Source organism: Salmo trutta, chromosome 14, assembly GCF_901001165.1.
Source record: "Salmo trutta chromosome 14, fSalTru1.1, whole genome shotgun sequence".
Taxonomy (NCBI): Eukaryota; Metazoa; Chordata; class Actinopteri; order Salmoniformes; family Salmonidae; genus Salmo; species Salmo trutta.
The window spans coordinates 36630711-36657200 of NC_042970.1; the positions used below are offsets into that span (position 1 = coordinate 36630711).

Below are 26490 nucleotides of genomic sequence, written 5' to 3' on the forward strand. Positions count from 1 at the left end.
CGAGAAAAACGCATGTCAAAAATGTTATCAATTGATTTGCATTTTAATGAGGGAAATAAGTATTTGACCCCCTCTCAATCAGAAAGATTTCTGGCTTCCAGGTGTTTTTTATACAGGTAACGAACTGAGATTAGGAGCACACTCTTAAAGGGAGTGCTCCTAACCGCAGCTTGATGCCTGAATGAAAGACACCTGTCCACAGAAGCAATCAATCAGATTCCAAACTCTCCACCATGGCCAAGACCAAAGAGCTCTCCAAGGATGTCAGGGACAAGATTGTAGACCTACACAAGGCTGGAATGGGCTACAAGACCATCGCCAAGCAGCTTGGTGAGAAGGTGACAACATTTAGTGAGATTATTCGCAAATGGAAGAAACACAAAAGAACTGTCAATATCCCTCGGCCTGGGGCTCCATGCAAGATCTCACCTCGTGGAGTTGCAATGATCATGAGAACGGTGAGGAATCAGCCCAGAACGGGAGGATCTTGTCAATGATCTCAAGGCAGCTGGGACCATAGTCACCAAGAAAACAATTGGTAACACACTACGCCGTGAAGGACTGAAATGCTGCAGCGCCCGCAAGGTCCCCCTGCTCAAGAATACATATACATGCCCGTCTGAAGTTTGCCAATGAACATCTGAATGATTCAGAGGACAACTGGTGAAAGTGTTGTGGTCAGATGAGACCAAAATGGAGCTCTTTGGCATCAACTCAACTCGCCGTGTTTGGAGGAGGAGGAATGCTGCCTATGACCCCAAGAACACCATCTCCACCGTCAAACATGCTTTGGGGGTGTTTTTCTGCTAAGGGGACAGGACAATTTCACCGCATCATTTGACGGGGCCATGTACTGTCAAATCTTGGGTGAGAACCTCCTTCCCTCAGCAAGGGCATTGAAAATGGGTCGTGGATGGGTATTCCAGCATGACAATGACCCAAAACACACAGCCAAGGCAATAAAGGAGTGGCTCAAGAAGAAGCACATTAAGGTCCTGGAGTAGCCTAGCCAGTCTCCAGACCTTAATCCCATAGAAAATCTGTGGAGGGAGCTGAAGGTTCGAGTTGCCAAACGTCAGCCTCAAAACCTTAACCTCTTTCATCTAGACGTTCCGCTAGCGGAACACCTGCTCCAATATCCAATGATAGGCGTGGTGCGAATTACAAATTCCTCAAAAATCCCAAAACTTCAATTTTTCAAACATATGACTATTTTACACCATTTTAAAGACAAGACTCTCCTTTATCTAACCACACTGTCCGATTTCAAAAAGGCTTTACAGCGAAAGCAAAACATTAGATTATGTCAGCAGAGTACCCAGCCAGAAATAATCAGACACCCATTTTTCAAGCTAGCATATAATGTCACAAAAAACAAAACCACAGCTAAATGCAGCACTAACCTTTGATCTTCATCAGATGACACTCCTAGGACATTATGTTATACAATACATGCATGTTTTGTTCAATCAAGTTCATATTTATATCAAAAAACAGCTTTTTACATTAGCATGTGACGTTCAGAACTAGCATTCCCACCGAACACTTCCGGTGAATTTACTAAATTACTCACAATAAACGTTCACAAAAAACATAAATTATTTTAAGAATTATAGATACAGAACTCCTTTATGCAATCGCTATGTCCGATTTTAAAATAGCTTTTCGGTGAAAGCACATTTTGCAATATTCTGAGTAGATAGCCTGGCCATCATGGCTAGCTATTTTGACACCCACCAAGTTTGGTACTCACCAAACTCCGATTTACTATAATAAAAATGGGATTACCTTTGCTGTTCTTCGTCAGAATGCACTCCCAGGACTTCTACTTCAATAAAAAATGTTGGTGTGGTTCCAAATAATCCATAGTTATATCCAAATAGCGGCGTTTTGTTGTGCGTTCAAGACACTATCCGAAGGGTGATGAAGGGTTACGCGCCCGACGCGTTTCGTGACAAAAAAATTCTAAATATTCCATTACCATACTTCGAAGCATGTCAACCGCTGTTTAAAATCTATTTTTATGCGATTTTTCGCGTAAAAAAAAGCGATAATATTCCGACCGGGAAACCCTGTTTTCGTTCAAAGACTAATAAAATTAAATAAAAAACATGGTGTCGCCTCGTGCATGCGCCCGTCTCATTGTTCTCTGATCGACCACTATCCAAATGCGCTACTGTTTTTCAGCCAGGGCCTGCAAAGGCATCATTCAACATTTTGCCGCCTTCTGAGAGCCTATGGGAGCCGTAGGAAGTGTCACGTTACAGCAGAGATCATCAGTTTTCAATAAAGAGAGTGTAGAAGGCCAAGGAATGGTCAGAGAGGGCACTTCCTGTAAGGAATCTTCTCAGGTTTTGGCCTGCCAAATGAGTTCTGTTATACTCACAGACACCATTCAAACAGTTTTAGAAACTTTGGAGTGTTTTCTATCCAAAGCTAATAATTATATGTATATTCTAGTTTCTGGGCAGGAGTAACAATCAGATTAAATCGGGTACGTTTTTTATCCGGCCGTGAAAATACTGCCCCCTATCCATAACCCGTTAATGACTCGGAGAAGATCTGCAAAGAGGAGTGGGACAAAATCCCTCCTGAGATGTGTGCAAACCTGGTGGCCAACTACAAGAAACGTCTGACCTCTGTGATTGCCAACAAGGGTTTTGCCACCAAGTAGTAAGTCATGTTTTGCAGAGGGGTCAAATATTTATTTCCTCATTAAAATGCAAATCATTTTATAACATTTTTGACATGCGTTTTTCTGGATTTTTTTGTTGTTATTCTGTCTCTCACTGTTCATATAAACCTACCATGAAAATTATAGACTGATCATTTCTTTGTAAGTGGGCAAACGTACAAAATCAGCAGGGGATCAAATACTTTTTCCCCCCACTGTATGTGCGTAGGATATCTACTGTTCGTGTGTATGTATGTGCGGAAATAGGGAGTGAGTTATAAAATGGATGTCTTTGTATTATGGACTTCAGAACATTCTCTGAATAAACAGACCTGTACAGACCTTTTGCAGAAGCTGAGTCTTTGTCTAATTAATATTAAACCCAGGGTCTTACAAACCTCGGGGATTGGTCAAAGCTTATTGTTAGTTATTATCATTGGGATTTAAAATTCTCGTGACACACACCGCCCCAGACCATGACGGACCCTGCACCTCCAAATCGATCCCGCTCCAGAGTAGAGGCCTTGGTGTAATGCTCATTCCTTCGACGATAAATGCGAATTTGACCATTACCCCTGGTGAGACAAAACTGCGATTCGTCAGTGAAGAGCACTTTTTGTCAGTCCTGTCTGGTCCAGCGACGGTGGGTTTGGGCCCATAGGCAACGTTGTTGCCGGTGATGTCTGGTGAGGACCTGCCTTACAACAGGCCTACAAGCCCTCAGTCCAACCTCTCAGCTTATTGCGGACAGTCTGAGCACTGATAGATGGATTGTGCTTTCCTGGTGTAACTCGGGCAGTTGTTGTTGCCATCCTGTACCTGTCCCGCAGGTGTGATGTTCGGATGTACCGATCCTGTGCAAGTGTTGTTACACGTGGTCTGCCACTGCGAGGATGATCAGCTGTCCGTCCTGTAGCGCCGTCTTAGGCGTCTCACAGTACGGACATTGCAATTTATTGCCCTGGCCACATCTGCAGTCCTCATGCCTAAGTCACATTCACGCAGATGAGCAGGGATCCTGGCCATCGTTCTTTTGATGTTTTTCAGTCAGTAGAAAGGCCTCTTTAGTGTCCTAAGTTTTCATAACTATGACCTTATTTGCCTACCGTCTGTAAGCTGTTAGTGTCTTAATGACTGTTCCACAGGTGTATGTTCATTAATTGTTTATGGTTCATTGAACAAGCATGGAAACAGTGTTTAAACCCTTTGCAATAAAGATCTGTGAAGCCATTTGGATTTTTGCGAATTATCTTTGAAAGACAGGGTCCTGAAAAAGGCGTTTATTTTTTTGCTGAGTTTATATGACTGTTGCCTCTCGTTTAAGTTTGATGGTAATGACGTTTATTTTTTTATGATAATCATTAGGTGGAGGTCGCTAGCTACAGTGGTATCTAAAACTTAGCCTATCTAGCTAGCTGGCTGCTCTGCAGTGCAAGCTAGCTTGACTTGCTATAAAAGGTAAAGAAAGAAGTTGAGGAAAAAAATGTAACATGTTACCACCCGAAACAATATATTGAATGAAAAGGTAATATTTTGCAATCTCTCCTCCATCTTGCGTTACAAACACCAAACGTGTCCGTTCAGTAGCGGGGCAAAATCGGAAGATGACATACCTGTAATATGTCAGGATGTAAACAGTGGATCAGTTCCGTTGCTGTTGTGAAACCGGGCGCAGAGCTCTATGGACCTTGGTCAATAGTGCACATTACACAGAATAGGATGTCATTTGGGACTGTCCTTATCTCTCACACTTGTTCCTTCTGCTGTTGTACCTGCCTTTCAACTCACTGTGGAATTGATTACTTGTTGAACCTTAATGCTTCCTTCTCCGCTACAACAACTTTCCTATTAAAATGTCATGATTCAAGAGCTTGGCTTATACTATACAGTCCTTTCATTCTTCACTTCTCCAAGTTGATGTGAACCTGTAGTCATTTCAGATAAAAGAAACAAAAACAAATTAGCGTACAAGAATGAGATTTCTTAAAACACACTTTGAATGATTCAAGAAACTGAAAACAAGGGATAGAAAATGCGTTTCCCAATTACATCTAGGGCATTTCTGGTATACAAAAGGTACGATTAGAAACGGCTGTTTTAGTTGATGATTGGAGCAGCTTTATTAGTCTTTGCAGCACTTAAACATTGCAAGGTGTTCTTGGAATGAAAGGGAGGGATACTTAGTACAGAACAACACATTATTTGGCCCGTAAACACGTAACAAATGCCACTTAGCTACTGTGTCCTTCCATGTGCACTTTTTATTTAAGGCCCAGTACATTCAGTGATTTTCCAGTGTTGTGTGCGTGTACACACACACACACACACACACACGAAAGTGTGTGAACCCTTTGGAACTACCTGGCGTTCTATATAAATTGGTCATCAAATTTGATCTGATCTTCATCCAAGTCACAACAGAGAAAAATAGTGTGCTTAAATTAACACAAATTTTTGTATTTTTCTTGTCTATATTGAATACATAATTTAAACATTCACAGTGTAGGTTGGAAAAAGTATGTGAAGCCCTTAGGCTAATGACTTCTCAAAGCTAATTGGAGGCCACTAACCTGGAGTCAAATCAATGAGACGAGATTGGAGATGTTGGTTAGGGCTGCCTTGCCCTATAAAAACCTCACAAAATTTGAGTTTGCTATTCACAAGAAGCATTGCCTAATGTGAACCATGCCTCAAACAAAAGAGATCTCAGAAGACCTAAGATTAAGAATGGTTGACTTCGATAAAGCTGGAGAGGGTTACAAAAGTATCTCTAAAAGCCTTGATGTTCATCAGTCCACGGTAAGACAAATTGTCTATAAATGGAGAAAGTTCAGCGCTGTTGCTACTCTCCCTAAGAGTGGACATCCTGCAAAGATGACTGCAAGAGCACAGTGCATAATGCTCAATGAGGTTAAGAAGAATCTTAGTGTCAGCTAAAGACTTACAGAAATCTCTGGAACATGTTAACATCTGACAAGTCTACGATACATAAAATACTAAACAAGAATGGTGTTCATGGGAGGACACCACGGAAGAAGCCACTGCTGTCCCCCTCAAAAATACATTGCTGCACCTCTGAAGTTTGCAAAAGTGCACCTGGATGTTCCAGTGCTACTGGCAAAATATTCTGTGGACAGATTAAACTACAGTTGAGTTGTTTGGAAGGAACACACACACTGTGTGGAGAAAAAAGGCACAGCACACCAACATCAAAACTTTATCCCAACTGTAAAGTATGGTGCAGGGAGCGTCATGGTTTGGGGCTGCTTTGCTGCCTCAGGGCCTGGACAGCTTGCTATCGTCGATGAAAAAATGAATTCCCAAGTTTATCAAGACATTTTGCAGGAATAACGTTAGGCTATCTGTCCACCAATTGAAGCTCAACAGAAGTTGGGTGATGCAACAGGATAATGACCCAAAACAGAAGTAAATCAACAACAGAATGGCTTCAACAGAAGAAAATACACCTTTTGGAGCAGCTCAGAGTCCTGACCGCAACCTGATTGAGACATCCCAAGAATATTGCTGAACTGAAACAGTTTTGTAAAGAGGAATGGTCCAAAATTCTTCCTGACCGTTGTGCAGGTCTGATCAGCAACTATAGAAAACGTTTGGTTGAGGTCATTGCTGCCAAAGGAGGGTCAACCAGTTATTAAATCCAAGGGTTCACATACTTTTCCCACCCTGCACTGTGAATGTTTACACGGTATGTTCAATAAAGACATGAAACCGTATACTTGTGTGTTATTAGTTTAAGCAGCCTGTGTTTGTCTATTGTTGTGACCTAGATGAAGATCAGATCAAATTTTAAGACCAATTTATGCAGAAATCCAGGTATTTCCAAAGGGTTCGACATACTTTTTCTTGCCACTGTGTGTGTGTAAAAATATATTTCCACACAGAGGTTGGAATAATACTGTGAAAGTGTGAAAATAATAATGCCCTTTTAGTGTAAGAGCTGTGAAAGTAAGAGCCTGAAATGTCAGCCTTTTTTGGTGGAATGGAATTTTGGCCTACCTGGTGACATCACCAGGTGGTAAATTAGTTAATAGACCAATAAGAAAATGTTCCAAATCTCTCTGCCAATAACAGCTACTTTTCAGTTTCCCCATCCCCACTCACACTAGCAAAATTCTTGCTTAAAAAAAATTGCTCTTTGCTAAGAAGCTATTTTGGTAGAAAAATATCACAGCAAGGTACTTCAATTGTTAAACAGAAAAGACTTGATATTGTAATAAAAATGTATGCATTGGATCTTTAATCTATATTAAAATAACCACACAGGAGGACAGTTATTCCATGTTGTGTGTGTGTGTGCGCAACCTTTGTATTATTCTGTACATAAAACCGAGACACTCCATTTAATATGTTGAGTCACGTTTCGTATGGTATGAATTCATTTGTGGACTTCAAATGAAATGTTACGAATTGGCAAAATGTATGATATGTTAGGAATTCTATCTAGGTGGCTAATGTTAGCTCAGCTTGGGGTTAGGGGTTAAGTTTAGGAGTTGGAGAAGGGTAGGTGGAAAGGTTAGCTAACATGCAAAGTAGCAAGGAGTTGAAAAGGTGCTAATTAGCTCAAAAGTTGTCGGTAACAAGATTTTAAATAACTATCGGTCTTACGTAACCATACCAAACGTAATATATCATACTAATTTGAGTGTCTCGTTTTTAAGTTTATTATGTTACGTCTAGTCTATGAGACCAGGCTGGGGAATTCATTTGAGGAATGCGAGGGGAGTCAAGCCTTCTTCAGGTTCATATCCATATTGGTCCTTGAACTCCACTTCTCTACTCCTATACATTCTCAAGGGGTGCAACTGGCTTCTGTAGTAACATTTTTTAAAAAAGGAACCACAACAGGGATCTGGCCTGAAATGCACTGAATGACAATATACACCAAAATGGAGTCAGGGTTACCATTCCTCACGGTCCCATCCTTCAATGTCATTCACTGCATTTCAACCATTTGTCACTTCCTCCTCATCCTCCTGGAAGTAAGGATGTTCTTGAGCGTTTAGGGCAGAGATTCTTCTTAGAGGGTCAAAGGTTAGCATTTTCTGTGGGAACAAACAGAACGGCTAGGTTTACAAATGTGACTCAAGTAGAAATTAAAAGTAGGGTTTGTCCCATCTTTATCATAGCTTTTACAGGTGTTGGTCTGGGTAAATAAATACACTTTTAGCCAGGATTCACATATACAATTTTACCATTTAAACACTCCCAAAAAGTTATTTTTTGACCAAACAGAATACACCCCACAGCTGGTTAGAAAACCAAAAGTTTCACCAAAAGCAGCTCTGCCCCCTGCTCATTGATCTCAGGAACGTAGTCTGTGATTGGGCGTGGGCTGATAGGACTGAAGTTGTGTCGTGAGAGGGTGACATCAGCAGGCCACTCCTCCATGGGTGGCAGGCCAATCACACTGTGGAATGGCAGACAGGAAGGAACAAGCCAACCAGTCAGACAAGTGTTTCAGAAAGAATGAACAGAAGTTAGACTTATCCAAAGTGGCAAGAACTGAGTCCTGAAATGCCCTGGTCAAAAGTAGTACACTATATAGGGAATAGGGTGCCATTTGGGATACAGCAGTGGACATTTCTGCCCATACTCACTTGAATATCTTTCCCAGTTGGTCCATTTCAGAGTCTCCAGAGAACAACGGTCTACATGAGAAAGTTTGGATTTTGGTTAATGTGCTGTTGGCCAACTTCCCCTGCTGTGACAAGCAGTACCATCTGTCTCTCTGCCCCCATATAGTCTTATTTTATTGTGCTGACCTACAGCCATGTCTGTGGGAGATTACAGGGGCCAGGGCTGACCCTCCCCTGTGTACACTGGTGTGGCCTGGCCGTTAGCGTGGAGCCATAATGATAAGAGAAGAATCCCTGAGTCCTAGTTAATTGGAGTGCCACAGCAGTAGACTGCTATACTTCGATTTGACCACCTGGTGGGAGCATAATCCCAGAAATGAGAGCTCGGTCACACTACAGTCAGAAACAAATTAGGTTTTTCTTGCTCCGTTTCCAATGCGGTAACTTGCTGGGTGGGATATAATCTATTAATCCAGTGGGCATCTTTTAGAATATCAGACTCGCGCGCACACACACACACACACACACACACACACACACACACGTGTGTGTGTATATATACACATACATACATACATAATTTATATTACACAGAGAAAACTATTTAAAAATGAATGTCCCAGTATGTCAAATAAGCCTTCTCTTGCCCTGACCACTCACTTGCGTCGGAACATCTCAGCAAAGATGCAGCCCGTGCTCCAGATGTCCACCGGCGTGGCGTAGGTGGACTGGAGCAGGACCTCAGGAGGCCTGTACCACAGAGTCACCACCTAGGGCAGACATGGAGGAGACAGACGTCAATGGAGGGGCAGTTGAGAGTAGGAGAGAGGTATGAATGTGTATGAATATCTATGCCAACTGTAAAGCATAAGTAAGCATTATGGTGAATGCACAGAGACCCTTTCCATTCTCAACCAGTGTGTGTGTGTCTGTGTTCCTACCACAGGGGTAAGGGCCATGTGGCAACTGTAGATCCTGGCCAGTCCAAAGTCGGCCAGCTTCACCTGACCACGGCTGGTGACCAGGATGTTCTCTGGCTTCAGGTCCCGGTGCACCACACGGTTCGAGTGGAGGAATGACAGGCCGCACAGCAATTGACGCATCAGGTCCTAACACACAGGGGGGGACATTTAACATGGGTACGAGCCTTGGTCCACACAACGGTCCAACATATCCAGCCAGATAGAGGGCGACCTGTAGACCTGCCAAACACTGAAGGGCAGGGGCCAGTCAAGTGACAACAGCCAAGGTAAGATCATTTAAAGGTTTGTTTTGGATGTACCTTCCTTTTAACATGGTTTACAGGGACCTACTATGTTTATTTAATGTGGTTTACAGGGACCTGAGGGGGCTTCTTACTCTGATGTGGCTGGGGGGCAGTCCTGGGGCGGGGGCCTTCTCTAGGTAGGTCTTCAGGTCCTGGTCCACGTGTTCAAATACCAGGGTGACTTTAGTCTCCTGATCTGTCCTCAGGGTGGCACACACGTCCATGAGCCTGATGTACAAACACACACACACACACACACACACACAATGAGCCTAGCGTACACATACAGTCAAACATCACACACAGACACGTCCATGAGCCCAGTGTACACAGAGTGTGTGTGATAATTCGTCTGAACGTTCCATGGTTGAATTTAGAATTCCTCAAGGTTCTGTGCTTGGACCCCCTTTTTTTTTTTTCTTTATACATGCTACCCCTTGGTAATGACATGCACGTTCATTGCTATGCTGATGACACCCAATTGTTTTTATCTTTTAAACCAGACGAAACTTTAAAGTCAGCCCGCCTTGAGGTGTGCATCACAGACGTTAAATACAGTTATAGTGCACTGGCACTGTAGCGTTTTTGTACTTGTACATTTTATTTAATGATCTCGAGAATGGCTGTGCTCATGATGGCATTTAATGTCTGTTTTTATGTGATGAGGCCAAACACAAATTTCCACATTACGTGGACAATAAAGTTTCTAATTAGAAAACATTCTACTTCTTGCTTTTATATTCTCGCAAGACTGAAATGATGGCACATGGCCACAAGAAACTCAGTGTCAGACCTCACCCTCAACACTGATGGTTGCCTCATTACACCAAACATGGTTGTTAAAAATCTTAGTGTCACCTTTGACCCCGGCCTCACTTTTGACAACTACATAAAAAGCATATCCAAAACAGCATCCTTCCATCTCAGGAACATTTCCAGAATTAGACACTTTAGCTCTCAAACAGATGCAAAAAAATTGGTCCATGAATTTGTTTAATCTCCAGTTGCCAAGACTGCACTATTAAAAGCCTACAACTTGTACAGAACACTGCAGCTCGCATTTTAACCAACACTAGAAGGCACGAGCACATCACTCCAGTTTTATCAGCACTACACTGGCTGCTTGTAAAGTATTGGTTTGATTTTAAGATCTTACTCTTAACATTTAAAGCACTGCATGGCCTTGCCCCCTCTTATCTGACAGACGTGCTCGTTCCACACAATCCAGTGAAGGTGCTCTGCTCCCAGGAAGCCAGTTTGAGTTGATGGATCTTGCACATCCCCAACTTTTAAATTAGTGCTCGTCCACAACAACACCGCTAAATTAATATAGGGGAAATACTGATGTGTGGGATCTCTTAATAATCAGTCAAACAGACAAGCTTATGGTCAATCACCATAATTTGAATGAGAGGCGAGGCATGCCATGGTGAGCCAGTCACTAGGTAATAACCTTTATAGAACCTGCTTATCACAGACATACCAGTCAGTTTTTAGGCATTGCAGAGTTCTTATGCTATGTGGGCGTAGGGTTTCACAAGATACAGGTGATCAGGTCAAAACTAAAGTCACAGGCTACAAGTCGCAACAAAAACAACACAATGTGTCAATGAAAGCGTTTGACTGTGTTTGTTCGTGTTTGTGCATGTTTACGCATTTCAAAAGGTGCTATTATGTGTGAAGTAGAAACAATGAACGTGCATGTGTGTATTCCATTCGTTCCTTTTTACCATTACAATTGTATGGTTGAAAGTGAGACTGTGCGGTTTTGTCAGTTAATCCTAGATCTACACAAAAGTTGGCGTGGGACGTGAACTAATCTCAAAACTAGACCTCTTTCCTGGCTGGAGAACATCTGACAATCTACGAACTATCACTATAAATAAAGGTTCAATGATTAAATGTGTTCTTCAAACCTTTTTAGAGTTGCATGAATGCCAAAGCATTTGTACGCATTTTCAGCAATACCAACTACCCACTGAAGACATTCTTAAAAAAATTTTTTTTTAAAAGTACACTTGGTCATAAGACTTTATATGGGCAAATAAAATTCATAGAATAAAAAGGAAAGTTTTACATCATCTTAAGTCTGAGGGTGGTTTTAACCTTCTAGACTTGGAATTGTATGAACACACAACCCAACCCGTTTACTTGCGACATATAGTTAAATGCACTAAAGAGGAACAATGGGAACATATTGAAGACGTGCGCGCTCATCCCCAGAATCTTTTCACGTGTCCATTTCCAAAGGATAAAGCTAAGAACATTAACAACTTCATAGTTAAGAACATTACTATAACAATATGGAAGAAAATAAACATATTCTACACAAACCAATATCACTTTCTAAAACCACAAACTTATGGAACAATCCTTGGATATCTTTTCAGAATTCACAGATAAAAATGGTCCACATGGAAAACTAAAGTCATAGAAACTGTAAATGACTTGGTAACAGGAAATACATTTATTTCCATGACATAATTAAAAAGTAATTTTGGACTGACCAATGTAGATCATTTCAAATACATGCAACTTAAAAAGTTACATATCACTATTTTTTTTCCCTTTTGGACATCAGAGCAACCTTGAGGGAATCTTATTTGAGTCAGAACAAGGATGTTCATATGATAGGTTTTGTATATCTTCCCTTGCAGAGAGTATATCCAACTGACAATCTCTTAGAAAAAAAATTAACTATTGGAACCAAGACTTAAGAACTGATGTTGGCACAAGATGGAGGGAAAGTTGGAGCATAACTAACAATCACAGTTAACGAAAATGTACGCCTAATCCAGTATAAACCAAGTGAATAGAGTTTATTATACAAGAGACAAAATTAACAAATTCTACAACAACGGCAGAGTCATGTCTTAAGTGTAAAACTAATAATGACTCAATAATCCATGCTTTCTGGGAATCCTATAAAGTCCGGAAGTTGTGGGCAGAGCTAGAAAGTTTGTTGTCAGCAGTATTACAATGTAAACTTACTTTTAATCCGTCTGTCTGCATATTTCAAGACATGGCATATGGGGGTGTAGTGAGATACCCGATGGGTTGGACGATTCTCTTCTCATCACTCATCTTGAAAAAACATATACTAAAAACTTGGAAATCAATCAATCTGCCATCATTAACACAATGGAAAAATGGAATGATTTATTTAAATACTGAAAATGTGTGGGCTACGGAGAGAAACAAAATGGTGCAGTTTCAGGCCATGTGGCGGAAAGTTATGCGGGCGCTGGAGATGGGGGGTGTGTGCTAGTGGGTCTGTGTAGGCGTGATGTAGTTGATGTTTGTATGATGTTGTCGTTTGTATTGTTTATAAAAAAATTGTACAAAAAAAATGTAATAAATGTGTTCATACTTGACCACGTTGGGATGATCAAACTGCTCCAGTCTCTTCAGCAGGGCCACTTCTCGGACCGTGGAGATAGGGAGGCCATCTTGGTCCGTCTGGACGCGAACACTCTTCAGAGCAACAAACTGGCCGCTCTCCAGGTCCCGAGCCTTGTACACCGTTCCGTACGCACCCCCTCCAATCTCTGCCACTGGCTCGTACTGGACCCCACTGCCCTGGGCCATGTTCTGGTTGACAGACAGGCAGGCAGACAGAAAAATAGGTACGTATGACTACATTTTCCTTCTACAGTAAGACACTGTCCCCTCCAATCCCCTCTGTCACCGTGCTCTCCAAAATGGAGGTCCACCTGTCTTAGATCCAGCCCCCTCCTACGATCTTTCACCTTCTTGTGCACTAGACCTCATTAGCTGGGGTCACCTCTGCATTCCAGAGCGGAAGAGGCTGTCGGAAAGTGCGTGTGTGTATGTGACTGAATGGGGTTGGAATCTGACCTGATATTCAATGAGACAAGACTTCAGTCAACAAGACATTCCAGTGGTCAACCACACAGCACAGGCTCCCTGCAGACATAAGTTGGAGAGGGGGAGAGAGAATGACTCAGACATTAGACAGAATGATGCCAGCACCATGGCGCTTTGTATTCCATACAGAAATGAAGTAAGTTGTGATCAGTCTGCGTACTGTACAAAGTATGTAAACAAGGAAGGAAGTAGGCTAAATGCAGGAAGAGTTGCCTAAGTCACCTTATAACTAATAATATATGGGTAATAATGTGGCCAATGTTATATTGACAGGGTGTATGCCATCTAAATGATGTTAAATAGGGGTGCAAACAGAGGTAGTTCCACTGAATGGAGCAAAATGGAGGTTGGTTTCTCAGACAGAGATTAAGACCAATCCTGGACTAAAAGGCAGATTCTCCACTGAGAATGAGTAAAGAAGACTAGGCTTGAATCCAGGAATAGTCTTAATCTGGGTCCGGGAAACCAGCCATAAATGCTTTTACCAAATTGGCATCCTTAGCTCCTCCCAGAGCCAGCAAGTACACAATAGGTGCGTGCTCAGCCCCCTCCTGTACTCACTGTTCACATATGACTGTGTGGACATGCACGCCTCCAACTCAATCATCAAGTTCGCAGACAACAACAGTAGTAGGCTTGATTACCAACAACGACGAGACAGCCTACAGGGAGGAGGTGAGGGCTCTCGGAGTGTGGTGTCAGGAAAATAACCTCTCACTCAACATCAACAAAACAAAGGAGATGATCGTGGACTTCAGGAAACAGCAGAGGGAGCACCCCCCTATCCACATTGACGGGACAGCAGTGGAGAAGGTGTAAAGTTAAGTTCCTCGGCGTACATATCACTGACAAACTGAAATGGTCCACCCACACAGACAGTGTGGTGAAGAAGGCGTAACAGTGCCTCTTCAACCCCAGGAGGCTGAAGAAATGTGGCTTGTCACCTAAAACCCTCAAACCTTTACAGATGCACAATTGAGAGCATCCTGTCGGGCTGTATCACCGACTGGTACGGCAACTGCACCACCCACAACCGCAGGGCTCTCCAGATGGTGGTGCGGTCTGCACAACGCATCACCGGGGGCAAACTACCTGTCCTCCTGGAAACCTACAGCACCCGATGTCACAGGAAGGCCAAAAAGATAATCAAGGACAACAACCACCCGAGCCACTGCCTGTTCACCCCGCTAACATCCAGAAGGTGAGGTCAGTACAGGTGCATCAAAGCTGGGTCCGAGAGACTGAAAACAGCTATCTCAAGGCCATCAGACTGTTAAACAGCCATCACTAGAACAGAGGCTGCTGCCAACATACAGACTTTAAATCATTGGCCACTTTAAAAAAAAATGGAACACTAGTCACTTTAATGTTTACATATCTTCCACTACTCATCTCATATGTATATACTGTATTCTATACTATCTATTGCATCATCGCCTATGCTGCTCTGACATTGCTCATCCATATATTTATTATTATTCCATTCCTTTCCTTAGATTTGGGTGTATTATGTATTTGTTGTTGACTTGTTAGATTACTTGTGGATATTGTTGCACTAGAAGCACAAGCATTTCACTACACTCTCAATAACATCTGCTAACCATGTGTATGTGACCAATAAAATTTGATTTTGTTTAAAGGTGGTCAGTCGCATGGTTCACAGGTGTATATTATCAATAGGCCATGATGGGGCATATGACAAATGTATATTGTTCTATATGCAACGCTACATCAAAGACCATCTGAAATTTGTTCTGAATTATTTACTGGTGTGGTCCTATATTCTACCCAAGAAGGTAGGACAACTTTCATTGTTAAATCTACATACCTCCAATAAACAATTTAATTATATGTAGTTGTCCTAGTATTTTCTCATCAAATAAACTTCTAAGCAAGCAAAATTAGCTAATGCTATCAAAATATTGGACAGAGCTCGTGGCATAAAGCATGAAAACGAAAGCACCCCCTCGACACGTGGTGTTCTTCCATAGTTCTATTCTCAGACAACACAGAGAACAGGCCACAACACTTTTCAAACGCAGTTTAACATCTGACGTGGCAAAAAGTCGTATATGTTAAAACATGGTTCTATGTTTATTTTTGGCATAGCAAAGCATGTTTTTAGCGGCAATAGCAAATTCATGCAACAAGTTGTGTAGAACTTGTGTGATTATGACTTGATATGTAAACAGTGCCCCAAACTAGCAGAAATACATTGCAACAAGCGACATTTGTTTAAGAAGTATTTTACAAGATGATGTGAACATAATTTTAACTAAATTGTATGTAATAGGCTACTTACCACGTGTCTTTACGTTTTATTTAACGTTAGCAGGCTATACTGCTACATTTAGTGCATGAACGAAATCATGTTTTTCACTTGGTTCTTCTTATCAAACCACATTCGAGGTAGGTCACACAGACTTTACACCAAACTGGCAGAAACTGTTGCGGATGTCTTCGATCAAATCATTCGATTTAACTTCGGCCTTACTTCTTTTTTCTAAACACTGGCAAATCACTAGGTAAAGTGGAGGCGCTTCCTGTAGCCATGCGAGGCGGGGCCAAATATCCATATACCCTCTTAAAAAATCATGACAACTTTGCAGCATGTTTTTTATTTAGGTGGCCATCCACTAGTACATTACACTCTGTAGAATGATACATCTGCCAATTACATGTTAAAGTGTTCATAAACATTATGAATGAATGAGTGCACAGTGCAGAGAGAGGCAATAAGTGGATATTTTAAAGTATTGGATTCTATGATGTGCTAATTCTTAGTATTTTTCCTCATGTAAGACTAATAATTTGGTTTATTTCCTCCAAAGACAATGTATATTATATACATTGAAGAAGAGGGTGTGACTCCTTCGCCCCGGGCGCGCGCAGAGCTCCATGGCTTGGTGAATGAGGACCGTGCACCAAACCCCTCCCAGCTCTTTCTCACGCTGCGATTGGCGGGGAACTGCTGTTGCTAGGCTCATCCACCAGCCATGCATTCCAAATGAAGTATTCAGAATGAGTAATTTGACTTTTATTTAAATAAAATTAATACTATACCGTATTAACAGAAACACAATTCATAGTAAAGGGATATAAATCATGCCCTAGGCCTTTAGCAATAAAGTTAATCATCATATAAAAAAAGAAACCTGAAATTGCCAGGCTTGGGGATATTTTTATATTAGGCTAGGCTATAATGCATACTGCAAGATGTTTTTAGTGAAAATCTTTCAATGCATAATTCTCCAGTCCATACAAATAATCACATTCTTTACCCATCTGCCACTGAAGTCAATGGTCATGTTCCTGGCCCACTATGCTGCGTACATGACAACTCGGAAACTCTGAAATTTCCAACATGGAAAATTTTTATAGAAAGATGAGCTCCGAGTTTCCCACTTGGAAAGTATCAGAATCAACCAATAGGAAGCTCTAAGCAAAAGAGTCACAAAAATTTGAAATCGGGAGGCTTTGAGTTTCCGAGTTGTTATGAAAGCACCACTAGAAGTTACATTGCATCAACCAATGGTTGCGTGCCACATCATCGACTGTGCAGTCGGCATCAGATTGCAATATCATATGATGGGTTTAGCTGATAGTTAAACACGTATCCAAGCGTTGTGATATCTGGCAGGCATCTGCAATGTAGTTGGACAGGAAAACAACCAATGTCAGAGTCACAGATTACTTTTTTTGTTCGATTGAGATGACTACTTCAAACTAAAGGTATTCCAGGGTTCAAAAAGTTGAACCCTTTCCGAAATGGACCATGGGCTTTCCAACCCGGACCCGATATGCATATATATATTTTTAAGTATAGAGACCTGTTCCGAACGGACCCGAAGACAACTAGACCTGGTCAGATCCAGACCCGATCCGATCAGAGTGAGGGAAGCAAAAGAAAATGAATTTTTATGCCTACTTTATTAACCGGGAACTGATAAAGTATGAGAGGAGGGATAGAGGTGCCACTCTAGCAGCCAGGAGGGGCCGTACTGTGAGGTAGTGACAGGGTGAGCAGGGAGGGAGAGACGAGAGACACCAACCAACTAAGCCAACTCGCGCAATAGTAGACTAATAGCTAGGTTATTTATCATCAAATATGATTATGTAGTACCTGTCTTGACTGCATCAAACCGAGAGAAGATAGTTGAACTAGCTAACGTTAGCTAGCTAGGCTAATTGAGGCTACAGTACATGCACTTTCTCATCCTACAGTTACACATAACAACCACTCCATTCAGAATATTAAGTAGCAGCCTACCTGTTGACTCTTGGTCGTTGTAGCCTGTCCTTCTCCTTTAACTTTTAATTCCGTAATTTTTATTCCATCTTCCATTGATTAGTAACCGGAAAGTTGCTTGTTGGAATCCCCAAGGCAGCAAGGTGGAAAAATCTGCCGTTCTGCCCTTGAGCAAGGCAATGAACTCCCACAACAACTGATCGGTTGAATGCATTCAGTTGTGCAACTGACTAGGTATTCCCTTTCCCTAACAGTTTATAGGTTATTATAGGTAGTTGATTTCATCAATAGGCCTGATTGACAGTAAGCATTAAGTGATTCTCTTTATTTTGATAACATTGACATCTGAAAGGACCACGTCCATGTTATTCATACTCTTCTCATCCACTTCCTGTTTACTCATAAAAAGGACTTCCTTTCTCAGATTATCCAATAGTAAATCATCAGGGAAGTTGATCAGTTGTAATAGCTCCCCCCTAAAGCCATTCATTCAGCGCTGGAAGTTTTGGTGATACTGTAGACAAAGATGCAGGGAGGTACAGTATGCTTCTCCATTAACCTTTAACTGCAGTGAGCTAAATTAGGGTCACACAGAGTGTTTCTTGGTATTCTTAAGCAAATCTACTTTGAAACAAAAGTATACACCTCATACACATGGTTATGGGCTTCAAAAAAAGAAGACACCTGTTCCATGTCAGATACAGTATAGAGTTAACATGTATTACATTTTGAGTTTGCATCCCAACATTACGCTTTAAGTACAGTACCAGTTAAAAGTTTGGACATACCTACCCATTCAAGGGTTTTTCTTTATTTTACTATTTTCTACATTGTAGAATAATAGAGAAGACATCAAAACTGTGAAATAACACTTATGGAATCATGTAGTAACCAAAAAAGTGTTAAACAAATCAAAATATATTTTATATTTTGAGATTCTTCAAAGTAGCCACCCTTTGCCTTGATGACAGCTTTGCACACTCTTGGCACTCTCAACTGCGTCATGAGGTGGTCACCTGGAATGCATTTCAATTAACATGTGTGCCTTGTTAAAAGTTATTTTGTGGAATTTCTTTCCTTCTTAATGCGTTTGAGCTAATCAGTTGTGTTGTGACAAGGTAGGGAGGTATACAGAAGATAGCCCTATTTGGTAAAAGACCAAGTCCATATTATGGCAAGAACAGCTCAAATAAGTAAAGAGAAACGACAGTTCATCATTACTTTAAGACATGAATGTCAGTCAATCTGGAACATTTCAAGAACTTTGAAAGTTTCTTCAAGTGCAGTCTTAAAAACCATCAAGCGCTATGATGAAACTGGCTCTCAAGAGGACCGCCACAGGAAAGGAAGACCCAGAGTTACCTCTGCTGCATAGGATAAGTTCATTGGAGTTGAGTTTGGGGCAGCAGGTAGCCTAGTGGTTAGAGTGTTGGGCCAGTAACCGAAAGGTTGCTAGATCTAATCCCTAAGCTGACAAGGTAAAAATCTGTCGTTCTGCCCCAGAACAAGGCAGTTAACCCACTGTTCCTAGGCCATCATTGTAAATAAGAGTTTGTTCTTAAGTGACTGCCTAGTTAAATAAAGGTAAAAAAAAAGAGAGTTCACTGCATATCAGATTGCAGCCCAAATAAATGCTTCACAGAGTTCGAGTAACAGACACATCAAGGCACACTTAACCAGCATGGCTACCGCAGCAATATGCCATCCCATCTGGTTTGTGCTTAGTGGAACTATAATTTGTTTTTCAACAGGACAATGACCCAAAACACATCTCCAGGCTCTGTAAGGGCTATTTGACCAAGAAGGAGAGTGATGGAGTGTTGCATCAGATGATCTGGCCTCCACAATCACCTGACCTCAAACCAATTGAGATGGTTTGGGATGAGTTGGATCGCAGAGTGAAGGAAAAGCAGCCAACAAGTGCTCAGCATATTTGGGAACTCCTTTAAAACTATTGGAAAAGCATTCCATGTGACTACCTCATGAAGCTGGTTGAGAGAATGCCAAGAGTGTGCAAAGCTGTCATCAAGGCAAAGGGTGGCTACTTTGAAGAATCTAAAATATAACGTGTTTTGATTTGTTTAACACTTTTTTGGTTACTACTTGATTCCATATGTGTTATTTCATAGTTTTGATGTCTTCACTATTAATCTACAATGTAGAAAATAGGAAAAATAAAGAAAAACCTTTGAATGAGTAGGTGTGTCCAAACTTTTGACTTTTGTGTATAATATATAATGTCTGTAATGTCTACGTTAGTGTTTTAATTGCATGCCAATTGTAAGGTACTTTTGTCTGTAATGTCTTTTTTCGTTATGTGTCGGACTCCAGGAAGACGAGCTTTCGCCATTGGTGTCGGCTAATGGGGATCCTGCACCTTCAGTGCTATTCTATTTGTACTTAACTGGGCTTCTGAATGGTCCCATTATATAGTTCATTATCACCCAGTTGGGTCCGAACACCTATAATGGTTACATTCTAAAGGTGGCGAGCTCTTGTCTCAGTAAGTTTTTAGCACCATGGTAAAGTTGGACGCTCTCAGGCAAACGAATGCAGGACTCCATCCTGTCTGGTGCGTCCAGAGGGCTCTCTGCCAGGACCTTCCCCACGATGCGGGCACATATGCCGAGTATATTTCACTCAGAATGGCTGGGTGCACTAACGGTAGCAGTAGAGCCACTGAGTTGGGATGACCATCTGTCCACCAGAGAGCTATCAGAGCCTAGACAGCCTGCAGCCTGTTGGCCACTAGAGCAGCGATCAGAAAGATCTCCACCATGTTTGAGGGAGCAAGATTTCCTTGCAATGGCTACTTTTAAGGAGACTTATAGGTCAGGGTTGTGGGGAAAACACCCTTATTAAGAACAACCTCGACCTCTTGTATCCTATTTTGTGTCACGGTCACTATTATAGTCGATTATTCCACCACTCTATTTGTCTGTTTCCGATGACAATATCTCAAAACAGAAGCCAATGACAAAGTGGTTGGGCTAATTATTGATTTGTAAGGACTAAGGTTATTATAGTTTTTATTTTTATTCGTTTTTTGATTTTATTTTGAAATTCAATCTTAATGTGACTTGGATTTAAAATGAATAGCACAGAGACTGGTGCAAAAAAATAGGGTGGAAGAAAACTATTTTGCTCATGTTTACATCAATCCAATGCTATTTAATTGTAATAGTACAGATGTTCTATCTTAAATTGACCAGTTTCTCACAGCAGGAAAATAATCCTGCTGCTACAGAAAATGGGAATTATTATGTGTATTATATTTGATGTACATTTTTGTAAGGGTTGATGCATTTTTCGTTAGTGCAAATCAAGTCTGAAATGTTAAAGTCGAAATTACAAACTTTAGAAGCCTTTTAAAAACTTGATTACATACAAGTTTGCATTTCCTGCTGAGCAAGAAAATTCCCTGCCACAACAGAGTGATCAAATTAAGATAGTATATCTGTACACATAAGAAGAATCAAGTTCGCTACCGAGACGATTTCCCACCCTGTTAATTAGTGATAGCTTGTGATTGCGACGCACAAACTAGGCCTATTTGAAAAAGCGCCATCTCCTGGCAGCATTTACCCACAAGATTCAGTAGTTTGAACACCCCCACCCCAAAAGCTTGAAAACCATTATTTTTTATGTGAAAAATAACTGTAACTGAACAAATGTTATTATGGTTTTTATTTTATTTTGAAGCCAAAGATAATACTTTCAGTATAGTTTTAGTTTTTCAAACGGGTTTGTTCATTATTTTATTTCAGTTTACTAAATAGTTTTTTCATGATTAGTTTTCGTTTTCGTTTCAGTTTTCTTTTACTATAATAACCTTGGTAAGGACCCAGTGTAATGGGGAAATTATTATTGGATGTGAACTTAATGACCAGGGGAAAACAAGTCTTGGTGAATGGAATATTTCTGGTAAACAAGCTAGACAGCTGAACTGAGAGAGTTCTCTTAGTTTAAACCAGATGCCTTGCCAGCACAATCTGTGTGCATTTGGTGTGGGTGACGTGGCTGAGTGCATAGACAGACTGTGCTCAGCCAGCGGGGGTGGTCACTGTGTATGTGTGCGTGTTTGTTTGAGTGTCTAAGTGTCTGTTTTTGTGTACCTGTGTTTGTACCGTGTCAGTGTGTGTGTGTGTGTGCGTCTTTATGAGAATTTTAGTGTGTTGGTGTGTGTATGTATTTTGTCTTTGTGGGTTTTTGTAGATGTATTATTCAGACTGATGGTCACCAAAGCTGCTCAGCCCTCTGTAGATAACCAATGACACATATTGCTAATGTCTCAGTGACACAACCGTGGCCCTCTTCCACCCTCTCTCTTTGTCCCTCTACCTTTGAATGCTACACCATCTTTCCCTCGTCTTTCTCTCTTAAGTTGCTTCTGCTTTCTCCTACAGTAGTTATCTCCCTCTTAGTTAGCTAACATTGTGTGCTGTAGTAGTGTCTCAGAGTTAGCATGCCTGGATGACCTGCTGGACGTTTCACAGAACATTACGTTTTACATTTACATTTTAGTAATTTAGCAGACGCTGTTATCCATAGCGACTTACAGTCAGTGCATTCATGTTGTAGTCAATGTTAGCCTGTTGACATGAACTGGTGGAGCCAATCCAAACATCATGCTCTGAAATTGATAGCTTATGAAATGTGACACAGTCCTGCCTAGCAGTTGTTTCTTCTTCTTTTCTTTTTTTTACACTCGTACGGACAGATAGAGCAGTGGTTGTCAATTTTCCATTACCTAAATCTCTTTTTCTTTCATACATCTGGGCCTCACTGTCCTTTTGTGGCTCTTGTCCTCCACACAAATGATCTAATTTCAGTACTAATATGTCAGCATATAATTGTACTGGTTACAATTCTATTCACAGTGCTGCACAATCTGACTGCTCATTTTTGCCTATACAGTTCCAGTCAAAAATGTGGACACCTACCCATTCAAGGGTTATTCTTTATTTTGACTATTTTCTATATTGTAGAATAATAGAGAAGACATCAAAACTATGAAATAACACAAATAGAATCATGTAGTAACCAAAATAAGTTTTAAACAAACCAAATACATTTTATATTTTAGATTCTTCAAAGTAGCCACCCTTTGCCTTGATGATAGCTTTGCACACTCTTGGCATTCTCTCAAACAGCTTCATGAGGAATATTTTTCCAACAGTCTTGAAGGAGTTCCCACATGTGCTGAGCACTTGTTGGCTGCTTTTCCTTTACTCTGCGGTCCAACTCATCCCAAACCATTTCAATTGGGTTGAGGTTGGGTGATTGTGGAGGCCAGGTCATCTGATGCAGCACTCCATCACTCTCTTTGGTCAAATAGCCCTTACACAGCCTAGAGGTGTGTTTTGGGCCATTGTCCTGTTGAAAAACAAATGATTGTGGGACTAAGTGCAAACCAGATGGGATGGCGTATTGCTGCAGAATGATGTGGAAGCCATGCTGGTTAAGTGTGCCTTGAATTCTAAATAAATCACTGACAGTGTCACCAGCAAAGCACCCCTACACCATCACACCTCCTCCTCCTCCATGCCGAGATCATCGATTCAACTACTCTGCGTCTTACAAAGACACGGCGGTTGGAACCAAAAATCTCAAATTTGGACTCATCAGACCAAAGGACAGATTTCCACCGGTCTAATGTCCATTACTCGTGTTTCTTGGCCCAAGCAAGTCTCTTCTTCTTATTGGGCCTTTAGTAGTGGTTTAGTAGTGGTTTATTTGCAGCAATTCGACCATGAAGGCCTGATTCACGCAGTCTCCTCTGACCAGTTGATGTTGCTGTGTCTGTTACTTGAACTCTGTGAAGCATTTATTTGGACTGCAATCTGAGGTGCAGTTAACTCTAATGAACTTATCCTCTGCAGCAGAGGTAACTCTGGGTCTTCCTTTCCTGTGGCAGTCTTCATGAGAGCCAGTTTCATCACAGGGCTTGATGGTTTTTGCAACTGCACGTGTAGAAACTTTCAAAGTTCTTGAAATGTTCTGGATTGACTGATCTTCATGTCTTAAAGTATTGATGGACTGTCGTTTCTCTTTTTTTATTTGAGCTGTTCTTGCTATAATATGGACATGGTATTTTAACAAATAGGGCTATCTTCTGTATACCACCCCTACCTTGTCACAACACAACTGATTGGCTCAAACACATTAAAAAGGAAAGAAATTCCACAAATGTACTTTTAACAAGGCACACCTGTTAATTGAAACGCATTCCAGGTGACTACCTCATGAAGCTGGTTGAGAGAATGCCAAGAGTGTGCAAAGCTGTCATCAAGGCAAAGGGCGGCTACTTTGAAGCGGGCCAGTAGCCATTGAAGGTGAGCATTTGCCCACAATAGTCGGTTACAATGCCAAACTGCAGGCAGGTCAAGACCCTGGTGAGGACGATGAACATGCAGATGAGTTTCCCTGACACGGTTTCTGACAGTTTGTGCAGAAATTCTTTGGTTATGCAAACCCACAGTTTCATCAGCTGTCCGGGTGGCTCATCTCAGACCATCCCGCAGGTGAAGAAGCTGGATGTGGAGGTCCTGGGGTGTCATGGTTACACATGGTCTCTGGTGGACATTCCTACAGTCAGCATTCCAATTGTGGCATTGTGGCATTGTGTGAAAATACTGCACATTTTAGAGTCACCTTTTATTGTCCCTAGCACCAGGTGCACCTGTGTAATAATCATGCTGTTTAATCAGCTTCTTGATACACCACACCTGTCAGGTGGATGGATTATCTTGGCAAAGGAGAAATGCTCATTAACAGGGATGTAAACAAATTTGTGCACAAATTTTGAGAGAAATAAGCATTTTGTGCATATGGAACATTTCTGAGATCTTTTATTTCAGTTAATGAAACATGGGACCAACACTTTACATGTTGTGTTTATACTTTTGTTCAGTATGAATGGAAGAGGAAATACACAAAAAGGCCTAACATAAATCTCTCATGGATAATTGTTTGATTCCCTAAACAAATCTGCTGCTGAGATAAAGTTTTCTTGTCATGTGATCATGGAAATCATGTGTCATGTGACCATATTTTCAATGCATTATTATTATTATTTATTTTAAACAATGAGCTTATACTTGTTTGTTTCTTTCCTATCTCCGTAGGCTAGTTTAAGGATCCGCCCCTTTTTTCAATTTTCGCCTAAAATGACATACGCAAATCTAATTGCCTGTAGCTCAGGCCCTGAAGCAAGGATATGCATATTCTTGGTACCATTTGAAAGGAAACACTTTGAAGTTTGTGGAAATGTGAAAGGAATATAGGAGAATATAACACAATAAATCTGGTAAAAGATAATACAAAGAAAGAACCAACCGTTCTTTTTTGTACCATGATCTTTAAAATGCAAGAGAAAGGCCATGATGTATTATTCCAGCCCAGGTGAAATTTAGATTTTGGCTACTAGATGGCAGCAGTGTATGTGCAAAGTTTTAGACTGATCCAATGAACCAATGCATTTCTGTTCAAACTTTTGTATCAAGACTGCCCAAATGTGCCTAATTTGTTTATTAATAACCTTTCATCTTCAAAATTGTGCCCTCTCCTCAAACAATAGCATGGTATTCTTTCACTCTAGTAGCTACTGTAAATTGGACAGTGCAGTTAGATTAACAAGAATTTAAGCTTTCTGCCAATATCAGATATGTCTATGTCCTGGGAAATGTTCTTGTTACTTACAACCTCATGATAATCGCATTAGCCTACGTTAGCTTAACCGTCCCGTGGAAGGAACACCGATCCCGAAGAATATTTATTTTTCGGTACATGCGGGGCGCACGTGGATCCAGCGCTCCGTAGGCTGCTGCATGTGTAGCCGATAGAGCGCATCCGGCCCCTAGAGAGTTCGACCCAGGGTGACTCTCCGCGGGGGTCCAACCGGGCCAGACAGCGCTCATAATACACACAAGGCTTTACCCTCGCTTCCATATCTCTACGACTAATGTTTTCATCTGGCTGTGATTAAACTCTAATCTAGTTATGGCATGATTAATCTATTCAGTCGTCTGATGCTGCTTGGCCGAGTTCTTTGAAATTTGTTAAACATTTTATTTGTGGCATCAAGTACCACCTGGCTGAACTTCATGAAAGAATACACCAGTGGTGGGGTGGCCAGTGAAGCAATGTGCATCATTACAACATCCATGTAAGCCAAGACCCTGGTATCCGTTTAGGTGATAGGCCTAGACTTGTTTGAGAAAGCTTTGAATAAACGATGCATAGACACATGTTACAAGTGAGAGATATTTGATAGAAGACACACACCATTGCAGTGGCAGACTACTAATGTCCGTCCTTGTCCATACACCGTTTAGATTTCCCGGGATACTCTGACTAACACGTGGCCGCAACGTCACATGGAAATCAGCACCTCGGACAGCGGCTTCTGCCAACGCGCAGCAAAACGGTGGAGCTTTTTTCCTTTACCGATAGGAGGAAGGAATAATCATAAGAAAATGAGTGGACAACAACAATATAGATAACACATCTGTGTTTCAATTCGGCTAGCATGCATTTCCATGGCAGGATCCTCCAGTTCTCAGATTTCGATGGAGGCACGTCTGCTGTCAGAAGCAAGTATTTCAGCGCAACCATGTAAATTAGCGTCTTATTGTTATTAATTGAACTTGTGTAATTAGTTATTGGTAGTAAACGAACCCGTTATTTGATGGCAAAGTTTAACTGGCATAGCGAAGTAATCCTTTTGCTTCGTTCGCCTATTCTGGGGGGTTCTTCCCTGGCATCTTCGTTCTTCCTGGTTTGTGTTGTGCAGGAATCATTGCAGAAAGAATAA

General features: G+C 41.3%; 1 protein-coding gene across 1 annotated transcript; it reads right to left on the minus strand.

The window, feature by feature from the left end:
• Positions 1-6909: 6909 nt before the first annotated feature.
• LOC115207950 (cyclin-dependent kinase 4) lies at positions 6910-16001 on the minus strand. Its single transcript, XM_029775596.1, has 9 exons — positions 15729-16001; positions 13397-13465; positions 12909-13129; positions 9631-9766; positions 9213-9380; positions 8932-9041; positions 8293-8343; positions 7967-8102; positions 6910-7737 (listed from the first exon to the last, which is right to left on the minus strand). Exons 3-9 carry the CDS (start codon positions 13124-13126, stop codon positions 7639-7641), a joined length of 918 nt encoding a protein of 305 aa, XP_029631456.1. The 5' UTR covers positions 13127-13129; positions 13397-13465; positions 15729-16001; the 3' UTR covers positions 6910-7638.
• Between the last annotated feature and the right edge of the window lie 10489 nt (positions 16002-26490).

Coding starts and splice junctions, on each gene's coding strand:
- LOC115207950 (XM_029775596.1), bottom strand. CDS start 13,126: ATGGCCCAGGGCAGTGGGGTCCAGTACGAGCCAGTGGCAGAGATTGGA. Junction 9,767..12,908: donor GATCATCCCAACGTGGTCAA/GTATGAACACAT, acceptor TTTGTACATCAG/GCTCATGGACGTGTGTGCCA. Junction 8,103..8,292: donor CAACTGGGAAAGATATTCAA/GTGAGTATGGGC, acceptor GCCATTCCACAG/TGTGATTGGCCTGCCACCCA.